The sequence below is a fragment of the Physcomitrium patens genome, chromosome 25, assembly GCF_059467195.1.
Source record: "Physcomitrium patens ecotype Gransden chromosome 25, ASM5946719v1, whole genome shotgun sequence".
Classification (NCBI taxonomy): domain Eukaryota; kingdom Viridiplantae; phylum Streptophyta; class Bryopsida; order Funariales; family Funariaceae; genus Physcomitrium; species Physcomitrium patens.
The window spans coordinates 16,573,977-16,599,026 of record NC_143434.1 but is presented as its reverse complement, the minus strand read 5'-3'; the positions used below and the strand labels follow the sequence as shown (position 1 = coordinate 16,599,026).

Below are 25,050 nucleotides of genomic sequence, written 5' to 3'. Positions count from 1 at the left end.
ATTGTTGTAGACTGTGATGGTTTTGGTAAAAAGTACATGATAAACTATGGTTTCAAAGACCTTTTAGAACGTTTTAGAATTTTTATAACATTTTAAAAACCCCCTGATATTTCTTTTACTTTTTATTGATTATAAAAATATAATATAACTTTCAAAAAAATTCTTTAGCTTCCATTACAGCTTTAAATTTTCTCTACGGTATTTTTGAAGTTTCTTTAGTATTCTACAGTCGTCTAAAAGCTTTCATTAATTATTAATTAATTTTTTTTGTGGTCTTTTACAAATTTTAATAAAAATTCATGATATGTTTAAAGATTTTATAGTCTATACTTATTTTTAATCTTCTTTAACTAAAATAAGTTTTGTAGAAGATTTTATAAAATTTTAAAACATATAACTATTTCTAAAACATTTCTTAGAAGCTTCTATAGAATCTAGTTGCCATTGTATAAATAGAGAGGTAAAAAAGAGGCATCGATTTTGTCAAACGTATTTTAAAGCAACTAGAGTATTATCTTATTCTTGGAATTGTATTCAAAATTATCGTAATCTTTTACTTGAAAATTTTAATTTTACTTTTTTTTTTTTGTCTTTTACATTTGTAATTTTAATAGTTACAAATTATTAGAACTGCACAAGCTTTTACATGATGATGATGGTTGCAAATTTGTAAATTTTTGTTATATAATTTAAGTGAGTCACATTATTTTTTTTAAATAAAAAATAATTATATAGTGAGCTGTCTTTTTAATATATTAAATATGATCTTTAATTTTATTTTAATTTTTTTTCAAAAATGCATATTGTAGTAATATTTGGAGTCTTCTTAGACATTCTATCCATCTTTAGAGCACCTTTTTTTTTTTTTTTTTTTTTTTTTTAAATGTATTTGCTTGTTATAAAACGCCTTGTATTTTGTCTGCTTAAACCATATATAAAATAAAGCAAGCTTGCCCACCATTAATGAACACTCTCATGAAGGGGGGAGAGGAGGGGTAGTGCCCCTACAAAACAGTGTACACTCTATTGAGTGGGAATTAAGAATATTTGGTAGAAATCCTTCAAAAACTTTAGCAAATCTAGTGATTAGTTCAAAATAACTCCAATTGCGTAGTTTGGTTCAATGATGAGTAAAACAACTTTGTTTTATTAATCTCTTTGCATGTGTGTGATTTTGTATTTGTTTTCTCTACATTTTGAATAAGGTAAACAAGCTATTGACATTATGATGTGGAGGCAGAGAAGTAAAACAATACATGTGAGAATTTTATTTGGAGCAAATAATATCTACTTTAAACATCACAAACCTAAACAGTTTAATCTTTGTTGGTTCATAACAATAGATTCAAAATGTTTTGGAACAAAATAATTATATAAAACAAAATAAAAAATAAAAACCCTAGACAAAGAAACCGTTATTATTTTTAAATAAGTTAATTTATTCTATACATATACCTCACAGATAATATTATATTCAATCCTTTTTCCTTTTTTTATTTACTTATCAGGTATTATGTTTTTTAACACATCTACCATCAGAGATTGTTTTTACGGATGTTTATAACAAATAATGTTTATAACAAATAATTTATAGTAGTTCTTACAATAATATGTCAATTTATGTTGGGTGAATTTTCACAAATACATAAAACAATAGTAATAGTAATTACAATAATGTCATGTACATCTCCATAGCTTAGTAATAATTCAATAGTGCCATTGTAAAGCAACATGTTTGTAGTATGTTAATTTCAACAACTTAACATATGAACCATATTTACATTTAGACATTTGCTCATAGTTGATTTAAATCTGCATGTTTTTTACATTGATAAAAAGACAAAATTAAAAACAAACATTGATGCATGAATGAGAAGTTAGCCTTTTTTTTTGTATGTAATTTAAGTGAATTGCAGATTTTTTTTTATATTTTTTTTTCCTAAATAAAAAAAAAAAAAAAAAAAAAATCTTATTCATCAACATAATTACAAACGAATTAGGTTTTATCAACACATTGAATGTTATATTTTGAAATTTCTAGTTGTAAGATTTTGAACACATTTAGTTCAATTATATTTTCAAAAATTTGAATACTATGTGTTTTATATGTGATATTCACATATTGTGTGAGCAAAGTTCATACTATTAATATTTTGTAAAGTGCTATTGGCATTTTAATTTGAGTCTTGTTAGGAGCAAAATGTGTGGTGTTTTAACTGTAGCAGATGGTAGCAGAGCAGAAGTTAGTTGTAGCAGTGGCATTACACTTAGTGTGCCTGTTTGTTCTTACAGTTGTTTCTGTTTTTGAGGGAACTCAAATGAAAAGAAGATGAGAAGAAACAAGAGGAATCATCGTAGGTGTGCTGCTTCTGCTGCTTTGGTGGGAAATGTGCACAATTAGCATGGTGCTTGAAGGAAAGTGATGAGCATTGCTTTTGAAGAAGGTTGCTGACAAACGCCTTGATGCAAAAGTAGGGGGAAATTGAAAAACAGAGAAAGCAAAACAAAACAAAACCAGAAGAAGAAATTGAGAGAAAAGGAGGTGGAGAAGAGGGAGAGACAAAGACATGACAAGGGAGAGATAAGCGGAGGAGAAGGGAGAGCAGAGGGAGAGGGAGAGGGATGGTTATTAGGGTTAGGGTTAGGGTTAATGGGGAGAGCAAGAGGGAAGCTGGGTGTGGTGGTGGTGGAGCGTTTTTGTCATGTTATCTTGCTCCTGCTATTGCTGGTGTTGCTGGAAGAGGAGGAGGGGTGGAGGAGGGTGGAGGCATTGAGTGTGTTGGCGAAGAGTGAGCTGGTGATGTGTGAGCAGTATGGGGGGAGCCCAACTCCCTCCACACCCACCTGCAAGAACATGATGGTCACCACCATCACCGTGACCAACAAGGATGGCGAGGCAGCAGGGGAGCTGAGATTCACACAGTGGAAGTGCAGGGCATCCAATGGGACTGAGCTCAATGTGCGCTACGGCATCAAGATCGTGGTCACCAAAGGGCAGACCTGGCTGTTCTACCCCATCTACTACCAGCGCCATTTCAACTACGCCCCCTTCGAAGAGCTGCTCTACATGAAGGAAGGCGACTGCCAAGACGATGTCCAGCAGCGCGACGTCTCCTGCCGATGGGCTTACGTTGGCAATGTCCGCGTTCAGGATAGCCAGGTATGTTACCCCCCTCCCCCTCATCATCGTGCACTACCTCACACTATTTATTACACATTATGAATGTAACATGTTATACAATATTAGAAAAAAGGATATATTTTATATTAAAATTAATCATATATATATATATATATATATATTCTTTTTTAAGAAATAGAATGCACAATTTGGATTAGATTTGAACTTTTCGACTCTTGAAATTGTAAGAGGTAAAACTAATATTCCAGAAATTTTGAAGTATCTTATCATTCATATTTAAACTTCCTTGTATTCTTAATGAAAAAACATAAGATATCAATAATGTTAGTAAAATTAATCATGAATGATAAACTCACAAACCGGTTAGAAGAAAGAAAAAGAAAGAAAACAGAAAGTTAACAAATTAAAAAGATGGAAAATCAATTGAGTGAAAAAAAATTTCTAAGTTTTAAATAAAACACATACATATGTACGTATGTATGTGATGATTTAAACATATTTCATAATTATGTATTATAAAGTATGTTGTGTGTAACTATGAATTAAAAAAGAATGAATGATGGTGTGGTTTCTTGTTTAGATTAATGAAGAGTATTAAATAAAATTATTATATTGTAAACTAGCTCATGAAAGGTAAAATTAGTAACATATACCATTATTAAAAAAATTGAACACACACACATACATATATATATATATATATATATATACATAGATACACAATACGAATTATTAATCATGTGCATTTTTAAATAATTGTTAAATATTTTCTATGTTGAAGACTAATTGAATGATAGTAATTAGAAATGTTATTAAAATCATATCCTTAGTTGAAATGTGGATCTTATTTATTTATTTATTTTCTACAAGGTATTTCATTTGTATCAATTAGGAGCTTCCATAATGTATCAAACATATTTGTAGAAACTCAAATCTCAAAGTTGTGTTGTTGTTTTACACTGAATAAACTTTCAAAATATAAGAAGTTTTGATAGTATAATGAACCAGCAAATATATAGGCAATCATATTCTACATGAATCTGAATGTTTGATATACTTAATTTCAATTTTAATTTTTTCAAATGAACAGTTTTCTGATAAAATTATTGCTAGTAATTATAGTCCTTTATTTGAAATCTTACTGTTCTTTGTATTTACATGTTACTTACATCTATATCTATGTAATATATTTTTAAATATGCTTGGTAGCTTTTATATTGTCTTTTTTGTAACACACATAATAAGCATAGAAATATCACGTTACAAGAACATACAATGAACCACATATTTGGAGGGTTTAGTTTAAATTATTACTCTTCTCATTCATTTTCTTTGTTTAGTGGAATATCGTTCCTTTAAACTAGTTAGATTTTTTTTTTTTTTTATTTATTTATTTATTTTTGTAAGGGTAAGAGGGCTTAATTTGTACTAACTAGAAATATCTTTGGTGGAACTTATGGAGTAGTAGAAATATATACAATATATATATATATATATATTGTAAGAGTGTTACTTTATTGTAAGAGTGTTACTTTGTGACTGAAAACATAGTGTTTTAAGAACCAGCAACTACTCACGGTAAACAAAACTTTACATGTATACAACATTTTAAAAGCTTAACAAAAACAGAATAAAACAGGAGAGACTCGGTGTTGAATACTGCAAGAAAATTATTCTTTTTATTTAGTAGATGATAAAATATTCATATAATTATGCTTATAATTAACAGTACTTTATATATTTAACAAAAAAATAAAAAATAAAAACATAACATAAATTATTCTGTATGTATTGATTACTGTCTGTATGTGTAGTGATACAATTTTGTTTTGAGGACACCAGTTTAATAATCCCTTGTAATTTCCAAACAACTTCAAAAGTGCAGTTAATACCTTTTTGGTGAATAATTTCAATTCTTTTTGTCTGAATATAGTAAAATATTTATGTTAACATGTCACACATTGCATGTTTTCGATAAACCTGAGATTTATTTGGCTAAATATTGTTATTTGTGGGCTTTCAATGATGCATAGAAATCTATTTTTGAATCAATTTATATGTGAGTGGCGAAAAGTCAAAAAATTACTCAAGTTCTAATAATTATAACAAAAATGGCGAATTTTTTTAAGTCTACAATTCTCCAATATTACTTTAATTTTTTCTTATATTGAAGCAACTCCAGTTCTGAGGCATAAGAATTTAGTCTGCAGATACAAACATTAATCATTCTAAAATTCTGAAGTTTCTTCTTTCAACTCTCACGCATTAAAATGAAAGCAAACATTAACGAATTTATTTTTACATCAAAATATTGGATGTTTCTTAAAATGACTCATACAACATTGTGTGGCACATGAATAGTCTTTAAATAAGGTTGGAAGTTGATTTGATTGGAAATTTCTTCCTTTGAGTCTCACTTATTAGGATTTAGCATTAAAAGTCTATATGTTCCCTGAGGCAATATACAAGATAAATTATTTAATACTTGCAGTGCGTTTTCTCTTCTTTTTTCATCTTCTTTTTATTCTTTTTTCTTCTGCAACTTTTCTTCTTTTTCCTTTTCTTGACATAGAGAAGTGATACAGCATGTAGAAAGGAATTAAACATGAAGCTTTTTTTTGGATTTTTTTTAAAATAACAAAATAATACTTTACAATATCATTACTTGCATCATCAGTAAAAGCTAAATTTGTTCACTATTTTTTCTAAAATATCCTGCATGCTTTAAATCAAATCGCACAACCACCAAGTGCATTTACTTGATCTCTTGGCAATAAATGTTTGCAGGGATTTTGTTGTAAGTGTGGAAAACCATCTTGGTTCAGTAATAACGGAATAAAATCTCTTACATATCGTGGCGGAGAACCAATGCATTGTAAGTTATTCAAATTGTAAAATATAATATACATATAAACATATTTACTCTTTTCAAAATATTGACTTATTATCTTCTGATTTACACATTCTTCATTTGAAACATTATAGATCTTTTGGAATTTATTTCAACGTTCAAGTTTGCACAAGCTTTGAGTGCTTTTTGTAAAGCTCTAACAATAATAATTGTCCTGAACTAGTTTGAGACTTGGTTAAAAAATAAAAAATGAAAAATAATTTGAAACATGAATATTCAATTTAAGAAACCATAGTTGGTTCGAATTTATATCTCTAGTATAAGTGCAAGGCATCAGTGACAAAAGCCTTCACATGAAAGTCTATTGTTGATGAAAATTTCAACAAGCAAGAGAGTGGTTTAATGTTTATGATGCCTCGTGTGAGAAGCATAGAAAGACTATTGAATGAAATATATATATATATATATATATATATATATATAAAATCAAATTAAAGATTAAGTTGTGTTACGTAACACAAAAATTTACAGTTCTCTGAATGAATTTCAATGTCATCTTTTTCATTTTTTACTAAGAAATTACTAATGCTAGTATGTATTCACATATTTATGAGGTTTACAAACAAGTTTTTACAAGCAACATTAGTACTTACATACATTTCATCAAAAAATAATTTTCATGGCTTTCATAGGCATTCTATGCTTGATACTGTTGAATTTAACCAGTAAAATGAAATATTGTAAAGTAATCATACTTTTTTTACGTCAAAATCTTGTTCTAATAAATAATTTCTCTTCTAAATTAATATAATATTTTTGAAAATTATATCACTGAAAATTTAAATGGTTTCTCAGATAAAAATAATAATTTCTGAAGTATCTCTTGACACCTCTAACTTTAATGAGATTGATAGATGTAAGCATAAATATACCAAAATAACATATTGAAAATTATACCCCTCTTTATAAGGTAATATGTTTATATAATTAAAAATTATTATTCCTAAAGATTATAACCTAATATTGTAGCTTGATACAGAATATATGGATTGTGTATTTCCCATTTACAAAATAAAATGTAGTATGTTAATAAGATAAAAATAATATTTAAAATTTAATTAGAAATTATCATAAAATATTTACAATGAAAAAAATGAAAATTAGTCATGTAAGCCAAAGATAATAAATAAGTTATTGAATCAAAATATCACTACAATTAGAATCAACCATTATAAGTATTTGTCTGATCATGACTGTTAAGAAAACAAATTTAGTAATATTTTGGATCTTTGATACTTACAAGTGTAATCTCAAAGTAAAGACACAGCACTTCTAATCATCCATGCTTATGCATATTGATGGATACAAACATTGCCTATCCATATAACTCTCTATGAATAAATATAAAATGCCATAATAGCAACAAACTACATGTCTCATTTAAAATACAAAATAATGAAGAATACATACATACATACACATTTTACATAATGATAGTCAAGTATATTTTAATGTATATATATATATATATGATGTCTAAAATGCCTCCAACATACCTAAATTTGACAATCATGAGAATAACCTTTAAAATAGCAATTTGTAGTAAATGCATTGACTATTTTACTTAGTTTTGATTTTCTAGAATTGTAATAAACTCAGCTTACTCTCATTGCCTTTATTTTCAAATGAAGATTTGTGAGATAATAGAATAAAAGTATTTATTATAATTATTATTATCATTATTTTTTCATGTGTGTGTTTTGTACTTCAATAAACAATTGTTTCTTCAAAGATTTTGTTTTATACTATCTAACTATCTAAGTAAATATTCACTTGAATATGTGTGTATATATATATATATATATATATATATAGTTTTTAAAACACTTATATAAATGATGTTTAATTTCTATAGTAATTTTTAGTTCACAATTTATTTGATGATGTAGCAAACCTTGATATTAATTTTGTATTTTATTTCACTTTTAGTATGATTATTCATGAATATCAGTTCACAAGAATGTATTTGATAACTAGGATCCCTTTACTTTTTTCAACTTTTCAAATTTTTTTAAGAAGATCTATTAACTCAAAAGACATTGGTATAAATCCTTGTTTATTAGAGTAATGATATATATATATATATATATATATAGCAAGAGAGAGAGAGAGAGAGAGAGAGAGAGAATATTTTATATACATAAAGCTAGTAACAATATATTCCAATAAAAAAATAACATGTATATGGTGATGATTTTTAATCTTAATTTGAAGTTATAAAATAAGACTTTACATGTGTTCATGTAGGTGACTATAAATTTGAATACTGGAATAGAAGACAATCTGCTTCTTGTTTACGTTGGGGTTCAGACTGGTTGGTTAAATTTCTTGATCCCTTTATTGTTTTACAATATATATATATATATATATATATATATATAATTTATCAGTATTTCAAATAAAATCAAAATCAAAAGTTGAAACTGAAGAAATAAGATATTACTAGCTTTATTATTGGAATATATTGTCAATGTTAAAAAAATATAATGCTACAGTATTATAGGTTTATAACCTCATTAATTTAACATGATATTTTGATGTCATTCTTGTTATAAATAATGACATCAAAAACTTGTGTTGACTGTTGCTAAAACATGCTTATGTCATAATTTTTGAGTTCAGTCCTACTTCCAAAAACTATTGAAAAAGGAAAGAAAAATTGGCATCCAGGTGGGTTGGATACACTGTAAATGAGCCAAGGCTGAGATTCAAAATTGTCACAAGTTTCTCTTATGAAAAGAGATTTGATGATCCAAGCAACAAACCAGCTCCTGGTGGTGGATCTGTAATTAAAATATACTCCTATCCCTTCTACTACATCCTCAGTTTCAGTTTTTCAATATTGTCACTTATTTTTGCATCTTTACAACATTTTTGGGCAATAACCTTAAAAATCAGATGTGATCTGCTTCTGTTTTGTTTGTGTGTATTTGCAACCACTGGATCAAATGTAATGTCAGGAGAAAAATTAATAAATTTTAATCTCTATTTTCAATTCCCCAACGAAATATTTATAAATATTTATAAATTTAAGTCTCGTGTGTGCTTGTGTATTCTAAAAAAATATATTTATGTAACGAAGAAAAAAAATAAAAAAAAAAATAATGCACAGTAGTTTATCTGAAAAAAAAAAAAGAAAAAAAAAAATACATGTTGCAAAGAAACATCTTGGTGAGCAGAATGTCATATATATATATATATATATATATATATATTATGAAATTTGAACTGGAAAATATGTAAAATTTTCTGTTGTATGGAATTTGATTGATTCATAGAATAATTCATTGTAACTTGTACACAAACATGTCTCTAATAGATAAGAAAAACTTGTTTTTGAAGGAATTGTTGACTGTTTCTCCAACCCAAATGGAAGCTACAAATAAAGATCGTAATTGCATAGTGCACTTAGCTGGAGACTTTTTGAACTATAGATCTTTTCCGCAACTGAATGATGTTTACCTTTTCACACCCAACGCAGGTAATAATTTGTGCAAGGAGTGAAAAATTATTAATTTAAATGAAATGAAACAAATCAATTTGTGCACAATGCTAAACTGTTTTCATTTAATGTCAAATATTCATTTCTTAAGAATGTCATTGGAAGCATTGTATAAGAGTACTTAGTTTCATGTGGATTTTAAGTGTAAATTTCACAATGGTGGTATTAATGAATTTTTTTACAAAGAGAATGATTGTGACTGGATGATAGATGATCCACATGACAATCCATTTCAGAAAAGAGTGAAATGGCTTTTGATACCCAAAGGTCATGTGACGGATGATGGGCTTGAATGCAATAAAATTGGGGTGGGTTTTACACCATTTCGGATTCAAGAAAGAGGATGCTATGAACCCGTGGGAACTTGTTTGGCATCACAACTCTGGACTTTTGCACAAGTAAACTCAAATACTAGACTCACATATATCAGTAACATACACATCTGCACCCATGTGAGTGTATATATATATATATATATATATACACATACCAACACACATTCATGGATAAACTCAATCTGTCTCTTCCATTGTTGATATAATTCAATTTGTTGTACACAAATATACAAATGCTGAATTGGCTAAAGTATGTGTTATTGTACTGTAGATGTTCCTCTTCTTCTTCTTCTTCTTCTCCTTCTTCTTGAAGAGTATGATTATTACATTAAACTTGTGTGGGTGTAAGAGTAATAATGTTGTGTTGGACTACTTATCATGTCAGTAATTGTGTGAAAACTCAATCAGTGGCATGGGAAGTAGTGATTTGTATGAACATGCAGATGTCCATTTCTCATCTTGATTTTCTACTTAGCTTTGTTTTATTTATTTATTTTACTTATATTTTGTGCAAATTGATACAACTGATTGTAGGCTGAAGCAGCTGCATGTGCATTGGTTCCCCCAAGACCCATTTTCTCGGTTTTAAAAGAAGGAGTTGTTGATTTGAGAATACATGTATGTATGTATGAGAAGATGGGTGTTTGGTAAAAAAATGATTTGGACTGTGCCTGTGTTGATGAGAATGATCAGCATGAGGAACTATCTTCACAGATCTATTATTATTATTATTATTATTATTATTATTAAATCTGTAAAAAAAAAAATTTAAAAAGATGGAGAACTCATGTGTTTCAAAATCACATGAGGGCATTAAATTATCAACTTATTTTTAATTAAGTTACACATATACAAATAAATAAAGCAATGTATATATATTGTGTGGAATAGAATTTTGAAGGAGACCCTGATTCTAGAGTGTTGACCATCACACTTGATCAAATTATGACATCAGTTGTAACACTTGAAGTGGAAGCCTCTGGGATGGAATTTTTTGTGAACAGGTAAAACCATTTTTTTCTTTTTTTAAAATCCATACATCCAGGATCTTACTAAATAAAAATGCATGTTTTACATTTAACTCAATTTTTTTGAACTGTTCATTTTAAAATTGTTCCTTCTGTATGTTTGATTTTATCTTTTGTATACAAATAGGTCTCCAGGTAAGATCATAAGTGCTTCAGTGCCCACATTTGAAGCATATACGCGCTATGGACAAATGGAAGTTGTTGTTCAAAATACTGGAACTATAGTATCTTTATATTTCATACAGGTAATTTAACCTCAGAACTTACATATATACATATTCAATAATATCATCATGTAATGGAATGTAACAAATAGTAGAGCTTTTATACTTGTTCACATTATTCTAATATATTTTTATTTTTGATTATTTTTCAAACACTTGCAAGCAGGTCCATGCTTGTTCTTCTGGCATCATAGACCCAGAGGTATGCATTTTGTAATGCTTTTGAAAAATGCATAATTTATTTGTTGTATGGTGAATTGCAATTATTAAATATTAATCTAAAAAAGAGGGATTAAAACTAAGATCAAGATACTTAGAATTATAAACACATTTGTAAAGTTTGGGAACAGCTGATTGGAAATGAGTCTGTTGGGCTCTTTTGTCCATGCAGGGTCCTTTGTCTAATTTGTATGTATTATATCACAAGAATGCTGCTGTGTGTGTAATTAGAGGTCAAGTGGGTTATTTGACTGAAATGGATTATGGAGGATCTTATTAAAGGATTCTATAACAGCTCCCCCTCCTCACTAAAACAACAACCAACATTAGATTCTAGCTGGAATCAATTCTCAAAATTTTGATTACTTGTTGGGGGTTATTAGTTTTTCGGGATTAATTACCAGAGGGACAACTTACTTCCAAACCAGAGTGTTTCTAAAATTATCATTATTATTTTTTCATTGCTTCCAAAGATTCTACCTCACAAATATTGTATTTTGAAAGCAGTTACTATTAATAATTATTATCTGTCTGCTATATTTATATACATGTGTGCACACATGTATATAAATATATATATATATATATATATATCTGTCTGATTGATTACTTTTCTTTAATGACACCTAACTATGTCTTGAATCTTTTTTGATAAATATATGATATTCATATTTATGATTCAAGAAACTTTCATCTATAGTATAAAGTTCTGTCCAGTTTAACTACCTTTAAAATAAATAAGTGTTGATTTTATTTTTTTATTTTTATTTTGTAGATTCCACCTCTTCATTATCCAATTATTTGAACAATGTTCATGAATATATATATATATATATATATGTATATGCAGCCATATTGAATCAAGATACATATATATATATATATATATTTATTTATATACATGTGTGCATGTGAATATATATATGTATATATATATCTATATGTGTGTGTGTGGGATGTGAAGGAGAAGCAAGAGACCATAGCACCAGGTGCCTCAGCCACAGTCAAATTTGACCTGGAAACAATTGATGATAAGGCCAACATCCACACCTGCAAAGGTATCACCCACTCACTCACTAACCCCACACTTAATTACACACTGCAAAGTAGTAGTAGTAGTAGTAATAATAATAATAATAATAGAAGTGGTAGAAGTGGGGGTTGTGATGGAATGTGCTCCTCAACATTCCATTCTATTCATCATCTGCACAATCTTGCTTTTTTGCAGTGGACTTGCTGGATTCATTTGCAGTGAATGTGTTCTCTCAAATCTGCCAATTTCAAACAACCCAGACTGAGAACTCCAAAGGAGACCAGGTATTGAACACAATTGATAATGTTGAAAGTAAACTACTCACAACAAGTCTGTTTTCAATTCAACGCTTTGATGGTGAACTCTTACTTTTCTGTACAAATTTTGACTGTAAATTTAAAGAATGGTTTTAAGTTTTGAGGCTCTGATTTGGAGTGTGGTTTATTTTGGAAAACATTTATGGATCAATAATTGATCCATAATTCAATATCAGACACAATTATTGATCAAAATGACTGTGTGTGTGTGTGTGTGTTTTTTTTGTTAAATAAAAAAATTGGGGATTGTATGGTGTGGGGCAGTCAGGTGTGGTTCTGGATAAGAAGCCTCTTGTCAATTACACAAGCTCCTGGAGTTTTAAGAACCCCAAATCCTGGTTCAGTGGTTGGAGCTTCATGGGCAAAATATTTCATGGCAGCATTTTTGGATCATGCCAGTATGTTCCCCACCACAAAAGCCTCTATACCTTACACTTTGTTTATGCATTTGATAAAATTTAATACATGTATTGATGGAAGAATTTCATGTAAAATATGAATGGCTCAACCTTGTTGAATTATTTGAATAAATTGATTAAATATGAAATAAAATTCAATTTTATAAACTAATATCTCAATCTTCACTAAGTAGCCATGGATATTCCTAATAAATTGAGTGAAGAAATGCTAAATAATTTTTTTCATCTAATGTTCTATCTAACCTCTGAATTTAAATTTCTTTTAATTCTTCCAGCTGTGACTAGTTTGTTTACTCTGTACCAATCTAGTGTGAAAACTTAACTTTTTAATATAAACTCAAAGACTCCATTTATAGAATTTTGAAGTGATTCTAGTATTATTTTTTTATTTTTGTATCATTAATGTATATGTATATATATATATATATATATATACTTGATTGAAGATTTTTTTTTAAAAAAATTATTTAATTACTTATTTGCAAGTAATACTTTAGGTCATAATAGTAACAAACATATTTGATTGTATTTTGTTATAATTCTATTGCTTTTTTGGGTTGCTTGTGCCCATATATACATACATATTTATGTTTTTTTTAAGGAAAATCTGATTTTATCCATTATATATATATATATATATATATATATATGTGTGTGGGAATATTAAATAGACTCAAGTTTTTATTAAATCAACCTACCCATCCTAACCATCATGAAAAAAAAATAATGACTTCTATATTCATTTCGTTATTATTAGAATTTGCAACCAATAAAAACCAACCACATTCATCATGATAACCATATTCTTCATCAAAGGTGGGTCTATTTAAAATTATTATATATATATATATATATATATATATATTTATATATAAATCCAAATTCTATTTAACAATATATTTCAATAGTAAAGAAAACTATTTTGAGTTATTTTAGATTGTAAGAGCAACTTTTTTTTATACATGTATTTTAAAACATGTATCATTTGAGAAATGATTCTATAAATCTAAAATCAAATTGAGCTATTGTGTTTTCTAATATCATAATTTGATTCAAATTTACTTTACTTCTTTATATGTATATAAATAAGAATATCAACTTGTTTTTGTAGTGGACTTCGAAAAAAATCAAAAGTATTTGTTTTTATAGACATATATTATTTAAATATGTAGAAATTTTAAAATAGATTAAGAATCTTATTTCAATTAAAAATTAGATTTGGCTCTATTTTCTTAAACCGCCTGACATAAAATATCCTTGCATTTGAAACAAATATTGTACAAGAATTCAATTTTTTAAGACTTTCTTATTATATATATATATATATATATATATATATATTCAAAATACTCTTAAAACATTGATTCATATCTGCAATTTTTATTTATGTTTTTTATCCACTAAGAAATATACATTTTTAATCTGTGTAAATATTGACTACACCCTTACAAAATAATATAATATAACAAAATATTATTATAAAATGTAAACTCGATAAATAATCATGACTGTGAATATTTTAATTTAAATCCTTTTTTTGATCATCAGTTGCTAAAAAATATTTCTTTCTTGACTTAATATCAATTAAAAAATTGTATTGTATTTTGTAATAAATTTAAATGATCAAATAATAATAAATTCAAGTTATTTAATTGTTGTTCCATGTATTTATAAACAGAATGCCATGGTTGAATAAATCTAGATTTTATTCAGCTGATATATAATATAAATAAATAAATAAATAATATATATAAATTTATTTATTTTGTGCTTTTATTTAATCAATAACATATTCTACAGATAAAAGATAATACCATCAATATATATATATATATATATATATATATACATTGAAAACTCATTTTAGTAGTGCAACATTTTAATTTTAGAAATATTACAATTCTAGATCTATACAAACAAAGTACTTAGCATGTGTGGGATTACAAAACATTTGTCAATTTAAAGAAAAATTAAGATTTAAAAGTTAGTAAAATTGCACTCATTATTTGAATTGAAGAATATTCGGTGTTATTTATACTAATTTCTTCAATTTTTTCTAGAATTTCAATTATTTCTAGAATTTCTTCAATTTGACTTCAATTTTTTAAATTAACAATTAATTGTTTGTTTTAGAAATCCTTAAATATGACTTCTTTTCAAAACAGTTTTTCACTTAAATTCTTATAATTTATTTATTTAGTTATTTAGATGTACTTATATGAAATTCCTCTAGATCTAAATGTCAATTTTTTAAGTTCACTTTTGTGATGATCTTGTAATATAATTTTGCTGCAAAATCATCAAGCTGGATCCAATTTCAACGTTTATTGATTATACGTCAGATAAATCTAAAAATTTAACCATAATTGTTGTGTTATTTGTTTTTATGTTTTTATTTTGAAAATATAATTTAAAATTCTTATCATATATATAATCAAATAATTTGATATTCAACCATTAATATGTAAGTTCCTTCTAAAATAATAATTCTTGAAACGATTTATAAATCAGTTATCACAACTTTTTATGTGGTCCTTCTTTAGAATCAAACTCATTCCTATTGTAGTTAGCATATGATTTCTTTATTTTTATATAGTTGATCAATATTGCTTATAAATAATCAATTAAATGCAAAGTAATTTTAAAAGCATAAATTTGTTCTCCTTGTAAAGCCAACTACTTTTCAGTATATATTTGTTGTTTTATTCATTTACATTATTTTTTTTTTTATCATGCACAAGATACACAAAGAATTTTTTTGATATCATATTTTATGACCTTCATTTTGGCACCTTTGCATTTATCAACAATTACTTAGTTCGCATATATAACTCAGACAATGTTTTCTGTGTTATTGAAAATTTTGATTTTCTTGAGTACTCAAGAAAAGTTTTTCGAAAAACTTTTTGGTTCAATTTTTTGAAAATAGTAACAAATACACGGGTTCAGATGATGCAAAAGGATGCTAACGGTCATGTAAATATTTTAGACAAGATTCAGAAGGATTACTTGAATAAACATGTAATAGAATATTTGTAACATGAACATGTCCAGAAGATTATCTGAATATGTCAATAAAAAAATATCAATCATATTTAACTTCTAAACATTAAGGCGTCCATGAACATGATAAAAAAATTGTAGTTAATATGAATTTACAAGGTTTCAAGACATTTTTGTGTTGGTTTTCATAAAACAATATGCTTATATATATATATATACACACACACACACACACCAATAGTCATTGGCACCAAAATTCGTGATCCATGTCTATCTATTTTCATAGAAAGATATATATATATATATATATATATATATATACATATCATTTTAAAAAACTGATAGAAGAAATCGTACAGAAACTATACTTCATTATTCATATGAATGTATTTCTATATTTTTTTCAATAAATTCTTAGCTTCATAAAAACTTTTCAAAATGTTATAATAAAGTTTCTTTTTTTTTTTCTTTTTTTTTTTTTTGTTTGTTTTACCTGTTAAACTGTATGTTTTAAACTGTGATCTTTGTCAACAAGTCAAAATATGAGCAAAGATATAATAATATACTCTGTGGCAGTAAAAGATGATATTGGACAACAAAAATTTATATTTAAAGTATGAATTGGACTTAATGAATTCTAGATTATATGACATGGAGATGCTAAAATACAGAATATCTGTGTACTTTCAATCTCACATTAATAATATACATATATACATACATATATTTATACATATATCTACATATTTAAATACATATTATTTAATATTTTAAATTATACTTTAAAAATCTATTACGTGTTTTAAAATTAAAATCTTTGTGATGATTTTTTCGTGTAAAATTCTTATAAGAACTTCAAACTATTAATGCTAAAACCAATTATCACAAAAATCATGAAAACAGACAATGTAATTTCTTCAATATTTTATGTGCAATGAAAAGACTGTGTTGGTCACGCATGGTAGAATCCCTTGGATTTATTTTACTGATTGTTGCAGGTAATCTCACTACATTTTTAAAACATTGTACTTGTATTGAGTTACATCATAATTATTTGAATTCATTTACATTCCTAAATTTATGTAAATATTATTGTTGATTGCATGTGTTTGACATCAATCACACTATATTATTGGGATTTGATTCAATGAATAATGAAAAACTATAAGTTAGAAGTATTCCAAAAGATGCATATGCTACACATGCTAAATCGTATAAAACTGTTTTAAGCACACATTTTCATTTCAATCGTTTTTTTTTATTTTAATGCCAGACTATTCTTAGTTATTGTTTTTTGAATTATAGTGGTCTTTCAGTACTGCTAATATCCTTCACCAACGTCAGAACTAATCTTTTTCTTTTCATTTTTTTTTCCCTATTACTCTAGCTAATGTAAGGTTGTTGAATTTAATATCGCTTTGATTTGGATCAAATATTCAGATCAATTTCTCCTTACAATCTAAAATATTCGTTATTTTTGTGAGCCTTGCTCATAATTTAAAATGTGAAATTTAAGAATGAAAATGTTTTGGGACTGAAGAGACTTTAATTTTCACTACTCAAATAATAACTCTGTATCTTCTTTGCCACCTGATTACACTCATACTGTGTTATGGAATGAATATTAGTAGTTTATGAAGCATTTCATTGTTTGTTTTCAACTCATAACATGATAGATTTATTTTGTGACTACGTTATTATATATATATATATATATAAATAAAGGTTGTTTTAAAAGTAGACATTTGGTTTTAGAACCTCATAAATGCATTTTTGAATGGTATATTTACAGGATTCATTGCATTTGGATATTTAAATAAAAGTGGTCTTATAACTAGTCTATTGAAGAAAATACTTGCTCTTACAAAAGGATGTAGTGCACTCGGCAAAAGTTCTTTCTTCTCAAAAACATCTCGTTCATTACAGCAAGGAAGTTCAAAGTTTATGGTCTTTCTCAAAAAAATTATTAAAATGCCTATGGAAAAATTAAGGAAGATTGCCAATCCCAAAAAACTCATGGGTAAAATGAAAATGGGAAAATTGAAATCAACTATATTTGGAAACTATCAAAAGAGTATTGGTAAATTAAAAGAAACATTCAAAAATGGTGCACACAAGTTCAAAGGTGGAAAAAATCGTTTTATGAAAAAAAACAATACGAATACATCTATAAGCCACACTGTAAAAGGAGGGAAACGGTTCAGTAAAAAGGTAAAAGAACCCCCAAAACTTGGAAATGAGAAAAGAAAAGGTAAAGAGGAAGAAGATGAAGTAGAGGAGGAAAGTTCAGAAGTAGAAGATGAAAATGACAGTGATAATGATGAAGAGCCAGAAGATGATGAAGAGGAACCAGATAATGAAGACGACAATATCAATGAAAAAGTTAGATCTCACCAAATCAATAAGAACAAATCAAAACAAACAAAGGCTAGAAATAAGAAACTTTCAAAATCTAAAAAACATAAACAGGCCGATAAGGAGGAGGAGGAGGAAGATGACGATCAAGATGAAAGCGAAGATGAAAACGAAGATGCAAGTGAGCATGAAACGGTTGCAAAAAGTGTGAACAAGGCAAAAAGGCAAAGCAATGACCCCGTTGGAACATCCAATAATATTACATTAGCTCCCTTTGCAAGAACGGGAATGCCACCCTTGCCACACGAGAGTCCATATACTTTCAATCCATATCTTGCCCCTCAAGTGGAGCCCCCACATGGTTACATTACCAACAACAACAACCCTTACCTTAACAACCCAATGCCCCCAAATGTTTCATACATGCAAGATCAAATGCAATACTATGATCCCTACTTGCAAAACCAAACACTATCGTATGATCCTTATCAACAAGACCCCATGTTGCCACTGTATGATCCACAAATGCCAGATCCTAATCAAACAAACTATTACAACGGCACACAATTGCAATATCAACAGCCAGTTACTCAGGAATATGAAGGAATTATTTCTCAATCTCAACCTCATGAAAACTATGACGATTATGAAACACAGAATGCAACTGATTTATCTCCAATCATAGGATACAACAATGAAACATATTAATTAGGTGTTACAGATATTTGAGCTAACATCTTTTCTACAAAATATTATACCTTGCATATTCATTTTCTAGATAGCAGCGGCTTTGTTTAAAATAATATTAACATTAACATAAACTAGTCAAAACATTAGTTTAAGTTAAAGACGTAAATCCTAGATTAGCTACAATCACAAAAATTAATATAGCCAATCAACAAAAAACTTTAAAGTTTGACTCAACTTGACAGAAGGATAAACGATCTGCTGCATCAACACAATAAAAGCAGCTCCGCTGTTTGTGCAGAGCAGAATGTCGTAATAAAAACCCGCATCAGATACTCAAACGAAGAACCAACAAATAATGTAGTAAACAAATTCAAACACGATAATTTTTTTTGATAATTCAGGCTTAACATATTCCCTTGGTAGAGGCAAACTACTTGTGTTGCACTGCAACATATAGCTAGCCATACATACTTTACAGCTTGCTTGATGTAGTTAGTCAGATATTCTCTGATACAGTTGTCTCGACGGATGTCTCGACTGACTTCAAATCACACACATCGCCACGACAGAGAGGGCACACCCTGGAACAGCACCGAAAGTTTGAAGACAATTAAGCGATGAGCGTCAACCAAGAACACAATCGAATAAAAAATACACTTGTAGCAATCAATTTCATCCTCATTCCCAGGTGGGGACAAGAACAAAAACACAAACCGTTGTAGAACAGTATACCCCAACCAACAGCTCTTAATCTGGAAGGAAAAACAATACCTGTGAACCTCTTTCAGCCACTTGTCAACACAATCTTTGTGATATTCATGCTGACAGGGAAGAACCCTTATCTCGTCTCCATCTTCATACTCCACCAGACAGATATGACACCTAAGCACCACAAAAGCGTTAAAACATATCAGGGGTACATCATCTAGACACCAAAAGCCTAATAAAGACCAAGAATTATAAAATAAGATTTTCTAAATGTCAGAACAAATAACATCGTAGACTAAAAAACAAAATGACCCTGCTGTAATTGCTCGATGATAAGCCACCAAATAGCAATCGCTGACTTACTGCACAGCTTCGTTACAAGCAACTGCAGACTTGCTCAAATAAATGCGAGTTGGAAAGCTGTCCACAATGGTTGAAGGAGCAGGAAGAGAAGCTCGTGACATAGTTGCAGACCTCGAAAGCGCCACAGATTGCCTGTGTATTTCATCAAGCACCTGAATTTCACAAAATCCAAACAGAAATTAAGTCTTGGTTGTCGTCTGCCATTGCAATGAAATATATGGGCACCTGACATGATACGGCTGAGTGCCTCGCACCGATCTGATCCCATTCGTTCTTGAGACCATACCTCGAAAAGAGCTTCAGCCAGCATAATGATGCGAGAGATGCTAGCCCTTGTGTTCGTATCATCAACCGGTCCTTGCGCTTCGCAAGAGCAACGATGCCCGTGATGGTTTACAGTGCATGTCCTAGAATGCCAAGGAACTCCCTCCAAGCCATTGCTCAGACGTCGAAGAGCCCACACCTACAGCAAAATACTGAATTCAAATCCGCATGCAAGCTTAGAGCCATTGAATGAGAAGACTCTATGAAAGAGAAATTGACGAGCGAAACCAGCAGACATCACGGGAGGATGAACACACCTGCGATCTAACCCTTCTCCGTCGTTCCTCTAGATCTAGAGTCCTGCTGCTGTGTAAAATACCCACCCCCACGCTATCAACATCGTCGATTGATATAGCATCCTCAATGTCGTCACCCACTGCAGCTGTTGATGCGGTTGAGCGACGATGTGAAGTTGCCCTTGACAAAGCGTCCCACAGCCTCCTCCCATTTGTGCGCCTGCTTTCTCGACCTGGTACGCTATCGAGTCTCATTCCTAATCTATCTCCAACAGGAGGACTTGCACGACCTGAACTTGGCACGGAGCTGGAAGGCCCTGCATAACCACCTTGCCACAAATCTGAGTGATCCAAGACCTGCACAAAGGAGGGCGACGCCCAGGCAGACATATCATGAGAGTCTCGACCGCTTCCCGAGGTGAAAAGCCCTTGATGTACCGTGCCTGACATAACTTCCATGCGACGCTGAGCTTCAACTGTTTCTGTCGCCATAAGACCTCGTCTTTCTAGCTCATGTAAATCAAGGGCAGGTGGAAGTCCTGCACATCTCCGAAGCTGTTCCTGCATTTCGTTCACTCTCTGCCGCCGCAGAGTAGTCGCACAAGCCATATGCAACCTTTCATTTGACAACTGCCTACTACCTTCTTCTTCGAGAAAGATGTCTCTACCATCTTGATAAATTTCTCGTGAGGATCCTGTTCTAACAGATGGAAGTAATGAAGTTGTAGGATAAGGAGTTGTGCTCGAAGATCCAGCCTGTGCGCTACCAACCGCCTCCAATTCAACCATCAGAGTAGGGCTCCCGTTACCTGTCAGATCAGGATAAGATGTACACAGCGAGGAATCGCTGCTGGTGCCACTGCCAACTCCGAGAAGTCGCGCAGGATCAGCAGATACACTCCTACTTGCTGATCTATGACTTTCGGTGCTCCTTACAATGTACCCTTCCCTGACATTCTCAGGACTTAAATGGCGTGGTTGTTGCGTAGCACCACGTGATTGCACGAACTCCTCAATACTCGCATTCTGAAATATGAATGCACGCGCAAATTGTGAGTGCAGCAGCTTCAGAAATATGCCATGTCACGTCACACTGTGAATAGAAAACCTTCCCCATCTAGGGATAATCAACCAGCAATCAAGCAGTACATAGTCTCCTAGCTATATGGCTGTGAGCTTAAGCTATCAAGGCGTATTAACAACATTTGAATTGAACTAAAATCCTGGAGTCATAAACATAAATGTCCTTATGAAAACTTCGCAACAAGAATGAACGGGTGCAGTATGACTCCATCAAAACTGTGAAATCAATCCGACACGATCATAAACCCCAATGGTTTCCATCAAAAACTTGGTCCGAAACATAGAGTGGAGCTGAAACAAGAGCTGTACGCCAGATGTGAAGTATACATTATAAAATGTCGTATACAGCAAAGGATAGGTGGGAAACTCACTGGGGTCTGAGATCGATGGGAAGCTGTGCGACTGGCAGCAGAGCCCATGCTGAGCAACACGCAGAGAAGAGTGAGGAAGAGAGAGGGCAGCGCACATGAGGCTCAAAAAGGCTAGGGTAGAAATGTAATTGTATGAAGTAAGATGCTGTAAGGTATAAATCTGTATGCACCAACGGCACGTGAAACTCAGTGTTGCAAAAAGGAAAAAAAGACTCGTCTGAAGATCCAGTAACTTGATGATGGCTAGCTCCAAAATCGTAGGAGGACCAAGAACGGAAAGAAGTTGTCCAGTGATGTTTGATGCAGGACCAATTATGCATCTACTCTTTGATGCCCATCCCCCTAAAGCATACGCATCTTTTTGATGCTTGACCTGTCCCTACCCTCCTGCCGTGGCAAATCGTGACGGCCACGGTAAATGACGGAACGTGCACGACCATGATACGTCTGTTTCGGAACAAATCACAATATCGCTCCCGTATCCATCAATTCGTTGTCCAGCTTTTCATATCACTGAAATTCTCCTAGCATTTCTCAAGCACCAAGAAGATCAGTACCACACCCAAAAAAACACGAGAAAAAATATATAACCAATTCTCGAAAACACAAGCTCTTCGCATTAGGTGAACATATTGGTGAACCCTTAAGATAATTAAGCGAAAAAAAAAAAAAAAAAAAAAAAAAAAAAAAAAAAACGATTGCTTATCCTCGAAGTAATGAAAATGTTGATATTGAATTCAACACTGTTAAAAAACTTGGGCATAATTAAATTCATTATTAATTGTCTGTTGAACAATCACAGCGAATGGTAGACATATCTGCTCACCTGACTGTATTTAAGATGGGCTGGTTCTTGTAAAGCAACAGCACTTATCCTGCACAAATAAAGCAGGATAAATGTAATAGACAGTAACATATTGTTTGAGCACTTTTAAGAAGCAGTGTGTTGTCAGCTGCACATAATAAACAAAAAATTCCGATAGACCAAGCCACCGCAACAATATCATCATCCATGAGGAAAAACAGATAGTGAGAATTCAATAGCAGTGCAGAGGACTAGTAATCATTGGGGATGACAAATTCAGAGCAGTGCTTTTACTGATGCATTCCTAAATACGCAGTTCTCACGCATAACCTAAGTGTCTCCGCAAATGTAACTAGGGTGCTCAAGAAGAAATTATTCTCAAAGAAGAGAACCTGTAATTCACTACGATAACGCCCATCATGTCACTACGTCACCCACCCAAGTATGTAATGCGTTGACGTACCCATTCCAGATCAGATGCAGATGCTGCGTTTCGTACTAGTAGCTTGGTGTCATTTTACCCAGCTTCTAAAGGGCACCTGAAGAGAATGCACTAGGGACTGAGGTGATTAAAAAGCCGTTCAAACACTGTTTTTCAACCCAATGAATTATGAAGCCGTCAAGGCTTGAAATTTCATGGTGTAAATAGTTAAACGGTTAACTAGGTTAATTTTCTCGTATTATCCCAGACAAACTACATAATTGTTTCGATCAATATGGGGAGGAAGGTACACCAGTTGAACTGGATAGCAAGCACGATAAGCAGTTCTTGTTGAATTCGGCTCCTACCTCATAAAAGATTAAGATTCAATATCACCAGCTCAAATAGCATGATGCAGGGATAACCTGAAATGTTCCGTGACTGCTTTTAAGCTAGGTAGGTATGTAGTTGACAAACATATAGCTACCCACAGCAACGAAAGTGACACGGTACAGATCGACAGAACCTCGTTCCCGATAAAAAAGTACACTCGCAAAAAAACAAAACAAAATTGCATGCAGACCCTCCTAACTAGAAACGAAGTGCTGATGTCATAACGTATCAGCCTACGGTCACTTAAGTTTCAACTGAACCTAAGAATATGCATTTGCAAAGTTGAACCTAAGAATTGGAAACAACCAAAATTGGGAAGCATGCGGCACACCAACCCGGGGCTGCCAAGAGATCCCCAGAACCCCATGAAATCATCAGGCAACTGGAAGAGTTAACAGACGAGGAATACGAGAAGAAATGAGAGAGGGCAGGTTTCGGAGGGAATAGTGAGATCCGGTTCCCCGCACTAGAAGGAGGAGGAAGGAGCACTATGCAGAAACAAAGATTGAAAGAGCAAGAGCAAGAGAAGAAAGGGTGAGAAGAGCATGCATACATACATACATACATACCTGGGAGGGAGGCAGGCAGGCAGAGAAACGGGAGGCGAGGGAGGGAAGGGGGGCAGGTTGGTTCCAGTGAGTGCAAGTGACGTGGTAGTGGTGGAGATGGCAGTGATGCGGGGAGAGGGGAGGGGTGGCGAGAGTCACGAGAGAGGAATAAGAAGAAGAAGGAGGAAAGGAGCGGAGGACGAGGAGGGCACGGCAAGGAAGGGGGCAGGGTTACGGAGGAGGGCACGGAATGTGAGGGAAGGCAGGGCAGGGGAGCCCGGCGTAGGGCGAGGCGGGCCACGGAGGAACTGGGGGGGGGATCCCGGAAGGAAGCTGTCAACGCCACTAAGACCAGGTAAGGAGGCACAGCACGCCCGATGATGGCGTTGCATTTCCACCCAACTCAACATCAATGTATTGATTCCATTCAGTGTTAATATTGCCAAGTCTCCTAGGGTCAGGCTTTGTATATGCCCCTTCGTTTGTTGCATACATCTGCTACACTGCATTGCATTTCAACTCCCATCATGTATGTCCTTCTGTAATCACTGTAATATTCTTCCTCTTCCTCATGTCTTTATTGCATTGTAAGCTTAATGAAAACACTCTGTGCTTTCTAC

The 25,050-nt window shown here is 31.3% G+C and overlaps 2 protein-coding genes across 20 annotated transcripts; one reads left to right on the top strand and one right to left on the bottom strand.

Moving 5' to 3' along the window:
* Positions 1-870: 870 nt before the first annotated feature.
* Positions 871-19,574, top strand: LOC112277364 (protein HAPLESS 2). 12 transcript variants are annotated; one of them, XM_073531229.2, is made up of 16 exons: positions 871-1,258; positions 2,327-3,160; positions 5,930-6,017; positions 8,301-8,367; positions 8,724-8,838; positions 9,396-9,534; positions 9,766-9,953; positions 10,425-10,508; positions 10,782-10,894; positions 11,046-11,163; positions 11,309-11,344; positions 12,326-12,419; positions 12,590-12,678; positions 12,976-13,109; positions 17,037-17,131; positions 17,926-19,574. In XM_073531229.2, the coding sequence occupies exons 2-16, from the start codon at positions 2,651-2,653 to the stop codon at positions 19,194-19,196; spliced, it is 3,141 nt and encodes a 1,046-aa protein (XP_073387330.1). In that variant the 5' UTR covers positions 871-1,258; positions 2,327-2,650; the 3' UTR covers positions 19,197-19,574. The 12 variants fall into 12 exon arrangements, 11 of the variants coding, with proteins under 11 accessions (XP_073387330.1, XP_073387327.1, XP_073387326.1 ...); XM_073531226.2 differs by having other exon boundaries at positions 2,293-3,160; XM_073531225.2 differs by lacking the exon at positions 871-1,258 and adding an exon at positions 1,270-1,508.
* On the bottom strand, positions 19,537-24,823 carry LOC112277533 (uncharacterized). 8 transcript variants are annotated; one of them, XM_090247294.1, is made up of 10 exons: positions 24,452-24,663; positions 23,858-23,914; positions 23,532-23,607; positions 23,090-23,138; positions 22,264-22,787; positions 20,831-21,835; positions 20,536-20,712; positions 20,250-20,401; positions 19,950-20,060; positions 19,537-19,759 (listed from the first exon to the last, which is right to left on the bottom strand). In XM_090247294.1, the coding sequence occupies exons 5-10, from the start codon at positions 22,309-22,311 to the stop codon at positions 19,675-19,677; spliced, it is 1,578 nt and encodes a 525-aa protein (XP_090103420.1). In that variant the 5' UTR covers positions 22,312-22,787; positions 23,090-23,138; positions 23,532-23,607; positions 23,858-23,914; positions 24,452-24,663; the 3' UTR covers positions 19,537-19,674. The 8 variants fall into 8 exon arrangements, with proteins under 8 accessions (XP_090103420.1, XP_024365752.1, XP_090103421.1 ...); XM_024509984.3 differs by lacking the exon at positions 23,858-23,914 and having other exon boundaries at positions 23,532-23,621; XM_090247295.1 differs by lacking the exon at positions 23,858-23,914 and having other exon boundaries at positions 22,264-22,776; positions 23,507-23,607.
* Between the last annotated feature and the right edge of the window lie 227 nt (positions 24,824-25,050).

Excerpts from the sequence above, each read along its gene's own strand:
- LOC112277533 (XM_024509982.3), bottom strand. The coding sequence starts at position 22,311 with ATGGGCTCTGCTGCCAGTCGCACAGCTTCCCATCGATCTCAGACCCCA. Across the intron at positions 21,836-22,263 it reads CCCATCGATCTCAGACCCCA|AATGCGAGTATTGAGGAGTT; the intron begins GTGAGTTTCCCA and ends TTCATATTTCAG. Across the intron at positions 19,760-19,949 it reads TGGCTGAAAGAGGTTCACAG|GGTGTGCCCTCTCTGTCGTG; the intron begins GTATTGTTTTTC and ends GTGCTGTTCCAG.
- LOC112277364 (XM_073531229.2), top strand. The coding sequence starts at position 2,651 with ATGGGGAGAGCAAGAGGGAAGCTGGGTGTGGTGGTGGTGGAGCGTTTT. Across the intron at positions 9,954-10,424 it reads AACTCTGGACTTTTGCACAA|GCTGAAGCAGCTGCATGTGC; the intron begins GTAAACTCAAAT and ends AACTGATTGTAG. Across the intron at positions 13,110-17,036 it reads AGCATTTTTGGATCATGCCA|ACAATGTAATTTCTTCAATA; the intron begins GTATGTTCCCCA and ends TCATGAAAACAG.